Below are 14072 nucleotides of genomic sequence, written 5' to 3'. Positions count from 1 at the left end.
TGACTTTTCATTAATTACTTCTACACATAGCTTTATATTTTTCTCTGTTCAGTAAAAGAGCACAGTGATCATCATAGCAGGAATTTTTGAAATGATTTCTTTATTGCCATGATTACATCTTTATTTTCTGACTCTGCCACCATGGAGTTCCTTTTTTCTATCATTGCAAACTTCAGTTCGTAAATGAATCATTCAATCTTTTCTTCAGATTTAGCTAATGGGTCTCCAAGGTTTGGTTCTTATTTTTAAATTCTTCATTTTTCCTTCAAAGATATTGTGTATGTTTTAGAGTGTAATTCATATCTAAAAGCTGCTTTTTTGTTTCTGTTTAAACTCTCATACATATTTATTTTAATATGATACTCGTTTTTATTCTGCTCAAGGCTAACTATATCTTTGATACAAAAGAAAGAAAGAAAAAACATTAGTTTTTTTGGAATTTATTTCTTGCTCTTCTGTGCAGGTCTCCAATGAGACTACCTCATCATCAGCTGTACTCTGATGACCAGCAAAAATTCCTCCATTAATTATCTACCAGAAACCACCTGTGGAACTTTGATTCAGTTTTCCACTTTAAAACTTGCCCATATTACTCTGCTTGAAATTGCCTGCACTCATAGAGTTTATTTTCATATTTATTCTAAATGCTATTGCTGTTCACTTTCTTTCTAATCACTATTGTCCAAACAATCTGTAGTAAATTTTTAGAGATCTTATATTTTTTTAAATATAGTTTTGCCTTCATCATTGCCCCAACAACAACAATTATGTTAACTTGGTATTTTTATAATTCTTCTGCTAGTCCCATCTCTTTAAAGCTATGTTACCTATGCTGATGAGACATAGTTTCATTTCCATTGAGTTTGTGGTTCTAGTAGAAGTCTTTTTGGCATTTGTTTTTCTGGTTTCCCTGATGAAAACTTTGTTTAACTAAGTGATAACCTGTTATCATGACATTTCATAATGTTGTACCATCATGTATGTATTATGGTTTGAGTCAATATAGAATCTGGTTTGGTCAGCCCATTCCTTACTTGTTCATTGTGTAGCTAGATACACAGGTTCATTTTGAGAAGATGAGGATTGCACATTTGATTAGAATGTGCAGCTGGTTGATTTTTCACATTCCTTACAGGCTATATAGATGCACCCTCTCATATATCTTGTTTTGATCTTTAAGCAAACATTTTATAAGTATTATTGTAAAAATTTTAGTAATTATTTTGATATTATGTCACATATTGGCAAAAAAAAATGTACCATAACTTAATCTTTTTTTTTTTGTTGTTGTTGTTGGAGAAATAAGTGAAGGATTCCTCAGATTAGCAACACGTAAAACAATTTTTTAAAATTATCTTTTCAAGCTTAAACAATGGTTTTTCATTTCATTAATTTTTTTCCTCCCCATATATATCTACAGCTTTATATATGAAACAGAGCATCATAATGGTGTTGCAGAATTGTTGGAAATATTGGGAAGGTAAGATATTTTTCTTTTTTACTCACTTAGTGAGAACTAAGTGAAGCTACTACATTTTGTCAATATACAGAGTATTTCTTATTTATGTACCTAAATATAAGCACTGGATGATCAGAAATGTTCATATGACAAAATGGTCTTATTAATTTTTAAGTAACATATGGCAATGAGAAACATGAAAGAAATAATAAACTTTGGATTAAAAATTTATTAGTTTTGAATGCATTGGTATCTGATCATTTAGAAGTGGCTTACGAAAAGTTTTTTTAATTATTAACTGTTATAGTGTATAACCAAGCTCTTTTATGCTAAGAATTCCCGATTCATGGAAAGATTTGTTGCATGTTGTTGTCCAAGCTGTTGTTCAGGACATTTCACAGCCTGTGGTTTGTTATATCATTGAGCATGAATGCTACTTTTCAGATGGCTCCACAAGTAGAGTTGGCAGGAATGATATCAAGAGATCATGGAAAAAGCAGAACTAGTTTATTCCTTCCTGCCCATTGACTTTGAGTGGTGATTTTTAAATACTGAATGATATTATGAGAAGAATAGGCAGAAACTTTAACATGCATTATACACATGGTTTGCTATGTTTCCAGTAAAACATTTTCCAATAGTTGCTGCAATTGTTCCTGTAGTCAGTGTGGTAATTCGTAAAGGACTTTTGAAAGTTTTAAACTTATTTTAGTACCATGGATAGGCTAAAGGATCTGGAAATCCTCCTGTAGAGACCAGACATAGGAATTTTCAAGCCATATCAAGTCTTCAGCAAGCAGGATGGTGAACCAGAAATTAATGCAGATTTTCATCAGCTTATTGTGCTGATTATGACTAATCAAAATCCTCTGTATGAAGATTCAACTAGGCAGAGGATCTCCATGCAGATAATTTTGGATAACTCTGTAACCAAAGAGGAATCCATAATTATTATAATATCAAGCATCTTGGATGGAGTTGATTTCATCAATATTAACAATATTTTTATTGAAGTTAGGGGAGAAACTCCACAGCTCAGTGAGTTTTTACAAAGACCACTGGTTAAAAAGACCTGGGTTTAAATCCCATCTAGGACAAATAACCTTTATCAGGACTCTTCACTTGAAGGTGATACCCAGTCTAATTATGGAGGTTGCAGGGTTTCTTCTTCTGGAAATTCAATTTTTTTTTTTTCTTCATTGCACAGCCAAGCACACTTGCCAGGAGAATACATACAATTCACATAGACAAAAAGATATATATTTAGGTACAAGACACCTTATCCTAAAATGACGGTCATGAAAACTAATCTTCACAGAGTTTGGGCCTTATAGTAAGTAGTGCTGATTATTATATTGTTAATAATAGAAAGGTATGGACTTAGCTATCCATACCTTTCTATTATTAAATCCACATCCCCCCCCTCCCAAAAAAAAAGGGAAAAATCCAAGATGGCTAAAAACCAAAAAATTCTCACAAAATCAAAATTGGAATTAAAAGCATCCTCAGCCAGAATCTTTGATATCAAAGTCCTCTTGCTGAAACATTACTAATTGTGCTTTGTCTGCATGAGACACTTCAAATTTACTTGATCATGCAATATAGCACTACAGTGCATCTTCCACCTAAAGACAATCACAACATATCCGTGGTGGGATTTGAACCTGCCACCTTTGGTTAGTGAGCAGATATGCTAACCACTCAGCATATCTGTTCATAAATACCCCATCAGATATATACCCTAGCGCGTGCGCGCACACACACGCATGCACACACGCATATAGGAGTAATAACTTCAGCCCATGAACTCCATTCTCAAAGTTGATTGTTTCTACAATAGCTATTTCACAAGTAAACAGAAAAAGTTGTACAAAGTCTCTGGAATCTAGGAATAAATCTATGAAAATAATAAATGCCCATCTGAGCTCTAAAAAGCAGGCTGAAGACATTCTTCTTGAAATAAAGATAATTACATGATTGCAGCATCTGTGGCAAAACATCAGAAATATCTTAAAATGCTGATGGAAATGATGTTCTGGCCACCATAACATTGGATTTGGTATACTTTGTTGAATTCTGGTCAACCAAATTCTTTGCCTGCATCTTCACGTCAGTAGATTTGTTCAGTTGGTCCTAGATGTATCCATCAGTCTACAATCATAAAATCATCAGAATGAGTGAAGTGGTTTAGGTAGGGATCAAGCTGTGGCATGTACATCACTCAGAGGAAAGGCCAAGCCTTTGTGGCACTAGATGAATTTCCTCACCAGTATAATGATATCTTTTTCTTTATTGCAAGCTTGAAGCAGCTAAAAATCATGTTTGGAACCCATAACAAAGACCTGGTTTATTTTCCACCCCATTTCTTTATTATAATGTGGCACTTCTTAAAACCAACTGACTACTTAATCGTTTCACTACTGAAAATATGCACCCAGCCAAACTCTCCTTGCTGACTTGTTTTCTTTTAAATTAAAAACTATCAAATAAAACTTTTTTTTTTTCAAGTTCAACCAAAACTGTAACACATTAATTTTGTTTTTTTGAAAATCATGTTTCAATATATTTATATGGTACCAAACATTCACTGCCACCTCCATCATACTTTCAAAAATCTAGGCCACTGTATGCTATTTTTCAAAACAGGAGGCAGATACATAGGGGATCCAATATCTCTCTCTCTCTCTTCCTCTCCATTTGAGGTGGTGTTTGGGCACATATCACAAATACCTGTGAATATTTATTTTTTAGCATGGTAAGAGACATGGTTAGGAAGTGCGTCCTTTCAGCTCACTTGGTGACACAATTGCATTTTATAGATTGCTCTTGGTCATTGGAAAAACTGCAGACATGCTTTTCCTGTATTTACTTTTGTACATCCTCTGAAAATTTAGAACTTATGTATAGGAGGTGAAGTAATACAGAAAGTTCTGTTTTCAAGGGCCTTACACAAGCATTCATCAGGAAACTACTCATCATGTCTGACCTGTAAACTGCTCATTTTATTCTTATTGTATTCTATGGCACAATGGTGATTCATTATTGGCTGATTGGTCTGTCTCTCTCTCTCTCTCTCTCTCTTTTATGATGATTTCATGCAGTTTTCATTTATTTTTGTCTACATGTGCACTTTCCAGTATTTTTACTACCCCTGTGAAGATAATGTTCATGTGACGTGTTGGCCAGGAGATTTCTTCTGTAAAAATATATTGTGGACATTAGTGAGACCTGGCTATTAGAGGCAGATATACTAACTGGTATCGAGGGTAAAGGGTACAATACTTTTAGGAAGCATTGACAGGAGAGGAGTGATATTACTAATGATATTGGATGATTTGAGTGTACTCAGGGTAGAAAGCTGTGCCTATAATACTGCTAATAATTTTCCATGTGGGTGAGTTTGAAGTGATCTGTTGTGAGGTAGCATCTTACAAGATCAAATACATACTGTAGTGTTGTTACGGATGACAAAATGCATTGCCAAATAGCATGATGGGTACAAAATGAATAATTAGCATGAGTGAGTTATCATCATCAAATTTCTGCCATGTACCCTCAAGGGGTGTACAAGATATGACAGTACTACATGAAAAAATTACATCATTACTACCTTCCTATCTACAATTTTCCTCCAAATCAGTCTGTTACTTGTCAAGACTCCAACATTATCAGATCTTATATTTCTATCGTCTAAGGCACTTTGTACCTTATTAATCCACCTATATCTTGGTCTTCCTCTGGGTTGTTTTCCTGCCAACCTGGCAGAGAACACTTGTTTTGCTAATCTTTCCTCTCCCATTCTATTTAAGTGACCATACCACCTAGGATTAGCTCTGCTAACGCATTCCTGGATGCAGACAATGTCAAGTTCTTTCCTAATATCCTCATTTTTAATATGATATTGCCATTGATGCCATCTGTTCACGCCTCTAACTTTCTCAGGACTCTCATATCAGCGGTCTGTAGTCTTTGGTCAAGTGTTTTACTTCTGACCCAGCTCTCAGATCCATAAGTTAAAATACTGGTTTGAACACTGTCTTGTATACAGCTAATTTAGTGTTCCGACTAATTTCTCTCTTATTCCATATGAATTTATTCAATTGACTTCCCACCATACCAGCTTTGCTGATTCTGTTGTCTATTTCTATATTTAATTTACCATCTTCAGTAAAAATCGTGCCTAAGTAGCTGAAATGTTTTACTTGTTCCACAGGTTCTCCGTTCACAATGCAGTTGACATTTTCATCGATTCTGCCTATTTTCATTGTCTTTGTCTTTTTATTGCTGACCTTCATACCATATCTATTACAACAACTATTCAATTTAGTCAGAGAATATTGCAGACTTGTAGCGGATTTATTTAGAAGTATAACATATCAGCATAAAGCAAAGAGCTGACATTAACATCTCCAATTTTGATATCAGGTTTAATACCACTTTCCTTCATAATGTGATCCATATAGATAATGAATAACAGAAGGGATAATGTACATCCTTGTCTCACACCAGATTTAACATTAAACCATCTTCCTGTACTTCCTTCAATTCTAACTGCTGACTTACAACTCAAATAAAGACTAAGTATTGCTTGATATAATGCCCCATTGACACCATATAACTGCAGCGTATTGAATAGCTTCTCTCTCGGCACCTTGTCATATGCCTTTTCCAAATCGACAAACTTAAATACAGATCTTTGTTATATTCCCATGCTTTCTCGACTATTTGTCGTAAAGTGAAGATCTGATCCTGACAGCCTCTATTTGGCCTGAATCCAGCTTGTTCTTCACCAAGCTTTTCTTCCACAATTCTTCTCAACCGTTTCTCAAGTATACTTGCATAGATCTTGCCAGGAACACTCAGTAGGGAAATACCTCTGTAATTCTCACATTCAGTTTTATTTCCCTTTTTATATATGGGTACTATGAGAGCTCTACTCCAATCATCGGGAATTCGTCCCTCTGTCCAGGCTTTCTGAACTATGCAGTGCAGCCACTGTAAGACTCTTATACCACCATACTTCAGCATTTCTGGTCGAATATCATCTACTCCTGCTGCCTTTCCACATTTCAAGCCTTTGATGGCTTTTTCTACTTCAAGTATGGATATGTATTCCTGACTGCATGCCTGGTCAGTATTTTTTACCACTGTGCTGTCATCACTGCTTGTTTCATTTAGCAGTTTTTGAAAGTAATTACTCCATCCTTCAAGGATATCTTTTTCTCCTGTTTTCATTTCACCTTTATCATCTCTAACTCCTTTTACAGCACTCTTTCCTCCATTCCTAAGCTTCTTCAACAACCTCCAGAATATTTTGCCACCTTCTTGATATTTATTTTCTATATTCTTGCCAAAGTCCTCCCATGATTTTTGTTTAGCTAGTTTTACACACTGTTTAGCTTTCTTACATTTGTCTCTGTATTCTGTAAGAGTAAAAGCTGACTTATTTGCCAGGAACTTTTGATATGCTTTCTTCTTTTCCTTCACTGCCTCTTTAACTTCCTGTGTCCACCAGGGAGTTCTGATTTTTTTTTATCCTTGCACACAACCTCACCACATGCCTCTCTGGCAGAATCAATCAACGATTTCTTCAGAGTTTGCCACTGAATCTCCAAGGTTTGATTCCTGTTCTAAAACTCTTTCATTTTCTTTTCAATAATCTTTCTATATTTTAGTCTACAGTTCAGATCTGAGAGCTGCTCAACTTTTATTCGCTTTAAAACTTTCTTACATATTATTCTTTTCAATATGAAATTCAATTTTATCCTGCTCAAGACTAAATAGTGATCACTTCCAATTTCAAATCCTCTGTACACTCTGGTGTCCTGCACCAGGGAGAAAACAGCACTATCAACAATAACATAGTCAATGAGACTTTTCTTATTCCTAGCCTCTTCTCTCCGTGTGAATTTGTGCACATTTTTATGTTTGAACATGGTGTTAGTAATAACCAGTCCATGTCTTGAGCAGAAATCCAACAGATATTTGCCATTATTATTAGCTTTGCTCTTTTCTCCAAATTTTCCCAAAATATTTTTGTATGTATCACAATCATTTCGTACTCTGCTATTTAGATCCCCAACAAGGACCAACTTTTCCTTTTTCATTGTGTCAGTTACTTTTTCTAAAGCGTCAAAACATTCCTCCACTTCTAGCTTAGTAGAACCTTCTGTGGGACCATAGGCACAAATAAGTCTCATTGTCCAGTTCCCCATTCTCATATTTGCCCACATTACTCTACTGGAGACTGACTGCCATTCAAGAAGATTAGCCTTGTATTTTGTGTTGAATACTATGGCTACTCCTTCTTTTCCTTGATTGTCATTGCCTGAATATAACATTTTATATTTATTGCTCAGAAAGATCTCACCAGTTTTGGTCTTTTTTGTTTCAGTCACCCCTATTATGTCGATGTGGTACTTATCTAATTCCTCAGCTAGCTCCATTTTTTTGCCATTCATGCTTCTTACGTTGATAGTACCGATCTTTATCTCTGGTGATGTTGAGTTGGGGTGTGTTTTCAGATTTGTTCCAGTAGCTGACTTTTCGCTGTTCGCCCTGATTTCCTGACGAAAACAACGGGGACCTCGTTTAACCGTCAGTGAGTTTAATTATGTAAACATTGATTGGGTAGCAGTGAAATTTCATGAGAAGAATGAAACCAAATTTATTGAGCTGTTGCATGATAACTTCATCAAGTAGCACATGGCAGAAGGAACTCAAGCTCAAAGAGTGTTAGATCTGATTATAGTGTTGAGAAGGTTTTCATTAAAGATGTGACTGTTCTGCCTCTAGTTGGTGAGAATAATTGTACTGTACTGACGTGGAAAGTGGTTAAGTTTATGAATGTTTCATTCATAAAAGGTTACATGCTGAACTACAAATCAGGAAATTGTGACTAAATGAAGAACATACTAGCTTCTGACTCATTGTATTGTTTGCTACACATACTTGCCCCCTCATATAGAAACTTTTTATTTAATACCTTGTTGAACCTCCTTTAGCCTGAATTATAGTACAAATGTGGTTCTGCATAGATTCCGTAAGGTGTTGGATTGCATCTACAACATACCAGGCATTCACAATAAAGGACTGTATTCACAATACAGTCCTTTAATCAGCTAAAATTTGACTGAAGAGGACTTTGTTCCTGGATCTGTTTTACTAACATATCCCATACATTCTCAGTAGGGTCAGATCTGGGTTTGGGCTTGTCAAGGAAGACGGTAGAAGTCGCTTTCATCCTTGCTGAACCACCACTGAACAATTCTTGTGTGATTTACAATAGCCACCTGCTGGATAAAAAGTCAACATTGTAGGATGAACTTGATTTGTAGGATACCCACCTTCCAGCAATATCTAGGGACCTGTTTCATACCAACAGAACATGCCCCACACCATGACACCATTCCAGAACCTTCAGTTGTGTTTACAAGGCAAGCTGCATTCATTGCTTCATAGGCTCCACCAAACTCTCTGTCTACCATTAATGCAGAATAAGGTGCATCATGACTTATTGGACCATGTGACTTTTTTCCAGCCTTTCAGTGTCCAGTCACGGGGGACACTGCTGCAGATGAACTTTCTGTTTTTATTCTAGAAATCAGGTTTCCATATAGGCATCTAACAGCCAATACCAATCCTCTTCAATTTCCTGTGCATAGTTTGGTGAGATATGGGTTGGGAGAAGGCTTGCACAGACAAACAGAACTTCCTGTGTGCAGCAAATGACCAAAGTATTTTATGAAGGCTGTTCCCAACCCATATCTCACCAAACAATGGTAATCTCGTTTCTGACAGACTGTCTTAGGACCATAGTTAAGCTTCTTAGACAAGCAATGTGAGTTATTTTGCCACTGATTAAACACCTGGGATATCACCTTTTGAAAAACCAGTCAGCTCTGCTGTTTTCAAAATGATGGCTCTAGCCAGACAGACACAGATAATAAGCCTCTCTATTGAACTCCGAGTGATCTGTTGTTTTTTCCATTGTGATCAACACCATTGATGATTTAGTCACCTCAGCATTCTTAAATAGTTGCTTATGTACATCATACACAGTGATGCATATGATCAAGTATTTTGCATATACACTGTGTAAATGATGTTTACATACATCTGCATAAAGGTTTCTAATTCAGTGATCTGTGCATGTTGATGGGAAGGATTATTGGCAGTGCATGGTAAGCATTTAAATAATACTTATGTGATGCAATATTGGTATGTGTCCTAGAGTTTAGAGAATAACTAGGCTAGATGTGAAATGGGTGTGTAATCTTATTAAATAAGAGATTTGTAAGAAAAAGATGGTAGGAAGGAATACTTTATTTATAAGGATGATGCCAGTTATGAAAATGATAATGAGGAAGTCAGAAGAGTTACAACTGTTGTATGGAAATCTAAGTCTGAGTGCAAAAGAAACTGGCTCTGCATGCTATCAAAAAATTCTATCATTATGCTGCATGTAAAAGAAAAACAATCTTCTGCATGCATGTGACAGATGCAGAAGACTGTGTTCAACTAATGATTGCCCATTTTGCAAAAAATCTACCAACATGGTGTATGCAATGGAGCATGGAGCTCACTGTTACCTCTTCACCAGATCAAGTAACTCAGTGCATGAGTAGGAGGCACTAGAGATGTTGCACACTGTCTAAGAATTCGGCAGTGGGAGCTGATGGGATATCAGCATGAATGGTTAAAGAATGTTCAGCTGAACTGGCTGTTCCTTTGACCAGGCTCATATAATTTGAGCATCAGGACAGGAAGAATTCTACAGGAGCAAAAATAATGTATGATAATCTCATTTGCACATAGATGGTGCAAAAATTGATGCGTCCAACTATCAACTTATCAGTATCTCTGGAGTGGTGGCAAAGATTATGGAAGAGTTAGTAGGAGCTCATATACAGAAATGGGTAGACAGAGAATCTACACTTGCAATGAACAGCATGGATTTTTTTTAAGGGAAGGTCATGTTTACTAAGGGAAGCTCACATTTTATAATAATGTTACCAATGAATTGGACAAGGGGAATGGATACACCATGATCTTTTAGACTTAGCTAAGTTTGACAGGTTGCAGGAAAAATCTTCACCACCTCTCCAGAGATACTAATAGTTGACAGTTAGACACATCAGCTTTTGCACCACCCTTGTGTAATGGGATTAGCGTACATTCTTTCTGCTACTGTAGAATATTCCATGTTTTGTGGCTCAAATTATATAGACTGTTGCATAAAATGGAGAATATTGGATTGGATTATAAAATACTAGAGTGGATAAGAGGATGGCTGACAGACAGATATCAAAAGCTGTATATAAGGGATGTGAGTTTGCAAGATTTATGGTGACCATTGGTGTATTACAGAGAGCAATCCTTGGACCATTGTTATTCAGTCTTCAAAATTTGACATTGGGAAGGATTTGAATGTTGATATATACAGCTGTTTGCTGATGAGAAAATAGACAGTTTAATCAGGAATGCAGCTGATTGTATTTGAAGGATGGGTTAGAATTGTGGGCATGTGAAAATAGCTATCAGTTCAATGTTAGTAAATGTAAAGTCATGCATTTTGATATAATGAGATATCCAGTATCATATTATATTGGTAGGATTATGCTAGAAGAAATTGATTAAGCTAGGGGATTTTGGAGATTGGAAGTTTAAATTCAAGGGTCATATAGCATAGATTGCAAATACAACTCAGGGGATAATTGGAATGCTGAAACAAACCTTAACATATAAATATGAGAAAATCATTTTGCCTGTTTGCAAGGCCTTGATAAGACCTCACTTGGTATATTGTGTCAGGGCCGGTCTGGATCCCCTGGTTTCCATAGTAATGCTGAATCAGTGGAGAGAGTGCAAAGGAAAGTGTTAAAGATGATGTTGGTGTTGTAGAATACAGATTGAGAATTTGTGGTCTGCAGATCCTAGCAAACAGAGTAAAGAAGAGTTATATGATAGACCTATAAACTCCTGAAAGGGGTATACAGGATATGAGTAAATGGAATATTTCATTTTATGACTGATGGGTTGGTAATTAAAAATGATATTGGCATTAACTTATGGCACTGAAACATGGAACACAACTTTAAAAGAAGAACAAAGCTTAATAACAACTCAATTTGCAATAGAAAGAAGAATGTGCAATGTAAATAAAATAGACCACTTAAGACTCACAAAAGTCGGGAAGAAGTCTGGACTCAAAGATGTAATAAAAACAATCTACAACAGCAAAAGAAGATGGGCAGGACATCTTGCCAGAATGAGAGACAACAGATGGACAGTCAGAATAACAAACTGGTATCCAAGAGATACCAAAAGGAAAATCTGGAATACCAGCCTTTAGGCGGGAAGACCCAATGATTAAGAACGTCGGAAGAAAATGGAGAAAGGCCCAAGACAGGAATAGCTGGACTCTTTAAGACCTGCAGTCATGGAGAAATTCTGACTGAAATCACAGGTCCATCAAGGTTATGACTGGTGGGAAGAATATTAGAGGGCATCCATGGAAATTGAGAATGAACACACTGAAGAAGAGGGGATTTTTATCAGATAGAGTGGTGGCTTACATTTCGAATGGCTTACATTTGGTGATTGTGAGTACAGATAATGTGAATAAATGATTGCTCGTGAATTCAAGAAAAGGTATGACTGCTGTGGGTGATATGTGACCTCCTTTGTTAAGTCCCTGATGCCTTAGAGATATTTTTTAATAATAATAATAGTAATAATATGCAAAAGTACAAATATTTTCCTTTAGATGTAGATAATGTGTCTGCTTGATCATGAAACTCAAATGTGTTTAAAAATTCTTTTAATGGAGATTTTTAAGTGCAAAAGTGCTCTTGACACTATTCAAAGGGTGCAATTTCCTTTTTGGGGATACAGCTTTAAACAATTATTCTTTAGATTGGCTACTAGATAGTTTCCTGAACCAAACCTAATGATAGTTTCCTAGCACTTCTTTAGGAGCTTCTATTTCCAGTCTGCCTAACTTTTCCTAACAAACTCTTATTTCAGCTTCTGTCGAGTTTATTTATTGTGTTTGATGCTCTCCTGTTGCTGTCAACCAGTTTGAATTTTTTGATTTCCTTTCATCAAATGTTGATTTTTGTCTGATCCAATTTATTTCAATAACTTTAACCTCCTATCTTTTTTTTGGCATAAACATTGTAAATATTACTTTCTCGCCATCCAAGGAATTAGGTTTTCTGTTTTGCTTGAAATGTTTCTTTACCTCTTAATTCTGTATAATTCACAAATCCATTCAGCCATTGAATATTGTTCCCACGTTTGGACGTGGTCTCTAAGAACTTTCCAAATACAAGGAACTCTTAAAAAAAATATGTGTATATATTTTTATGTATATTTTGTCTTTGGTGTGTTTTTTTCTGCACTTAAAAAAGTTTGTAGTATAAGTACTTGTGGTTTCTTTCCAGTAGCTAAGTATTTATTTACTTTAAAAGAAATATTATTCTAACCCCCAATCTTAAAAATGTTCAACTTACTTATTACATTCACTTATCTTATTCTCATAAATAAGACAAGAGTAATGTAATACTTGAGGAAAAATGTTCAATTAATATTAAGAAATATACAAATCATTTTGGTCGAGTGGTTAGCGTATCTGCTCTCCAGCCAAAAGGTTGCAGGTTTGAATTCCGCTGTGGGCATGGATGTTTATGATTGTTCGTGGAAATACCAAGTGGTGGTCAGCGGTAGATGGCATTGGTGTAGTTGTGGTCAGTTGGTGATTGGATGGTGGAGACATAGCTGTAGAGCAGGTGTCCTCCCTCGATGAGTCCTTGGACTCCCTGGAGGTGTCTAATAATAATAAATTTGTTGAAAAAGATTTCATAAGCGATTCTTTCACATGCTTACACAAATTTCAGTTTATTTTCAGGGAAAAAAAAGTGTATATGTGTGTGTGTGTTGTGGTTAGAATTTTAACTAAATAAATTCTTCATGCTAATCCTTTAACAACTTTTGCTTTCCAATATATTCAAAATGTTGTTGCTGTGTTATAGCCTTTTGGCTGTTTAGGGGCAGCTATGTATACACGCCATCATCTAGGGAAATGATTATGAGCAAGGTGGTTTCCCGTTGCCTTCCTTGCCGTACTGTATCCTGTGTGTTCATGGGGCTGGTTTGCCTACTTGCGGGAGAAAAACTCCAGATAAACGGGGGGGGATCCTGCTATCTACGCCCAACACTGGATAAGTTGGCTATGGCTGAGGAAGATCCTTGAGCTCCTCACGTCATTGATGAGAATTGAACGTAGGACACTCCTTCCCCGGACATATAGTTGCGAAGAGCATAGCCACTAGGCTAACTCTACGGACATATTCGATATAATTACCGTATATGTCAGCATATAGGATGCCAGCATATAAGATGAGGGCTAAATTTTAGGCTATTTTTAGGTTTTAAGCTTATGTCAGTTGTATAAGATGACCCCGCAGTTTCTTCTTTCTTGTATTAATGCAACGTTAGGTATTGTTGTTATATCTGTTATTTTTTTGCATAGTATAGATTTAATCCGGTGAAACAAAATTCACTGGATTCGAACTGGGATCCATATGATGATCATTTAAACAATGAATCT

General features: G+C 36.0%; 1 protein-coding gene across 7 annotated transcripts in view; it reads left to right on the top strand.

The window, feature by feature from the left end:
• LOC150102659 (serine/threonine-protein phosphatase 2A 56 kDa regulatory subunit gamma isoform-like) overlaps positions 1-14072 on the top strand; it is a 315572-nt gene that overhangs the window by 127176 nt on the left and 174324 nt on the right. For 6 of the 7 annotated variants that reach the window (XM_090399677.1, XM_090399671.1, XM_090399670.1 and 3 more), the window contains one exon: positions 1421-1480. The exons of the other annotated variant lie outside the window; for it this stretch is intronic. In XM_090399677.1, coding sequence (XP_090255803.1) covers positions 1421-1480 — 60 coding nt within the window. The remainder of the gene's footprint in view (positions 1-1420; positions 1481-14072) is intronic. 7 annotated transcript variants of the gene reach the window in all.

The sequence above is a fragment of the Typopeltis vanoorti genome, chromosome 10 (assembly GCF_054136105.1).
Source record: "Typopeltis vanoorti isolate ZY-2024b chromosome 10, IOZ_Tvanoo_1.0, whole genome shotgun sequence".
In the NCBI taxonomy this organism is placed as follows: domain Eukaryota; kingdom Metazoa; phylum Arthropoda; class Arachnida; order Uropygi; family Thelyphonidae; genus Typopeltis; species Typopeltis vanoorti.
The sequence above is the reverse complement of the archived record's forward strand: the minus strand, read 5'-3'. Positions and strand labels throughout refer to the sequence as shown.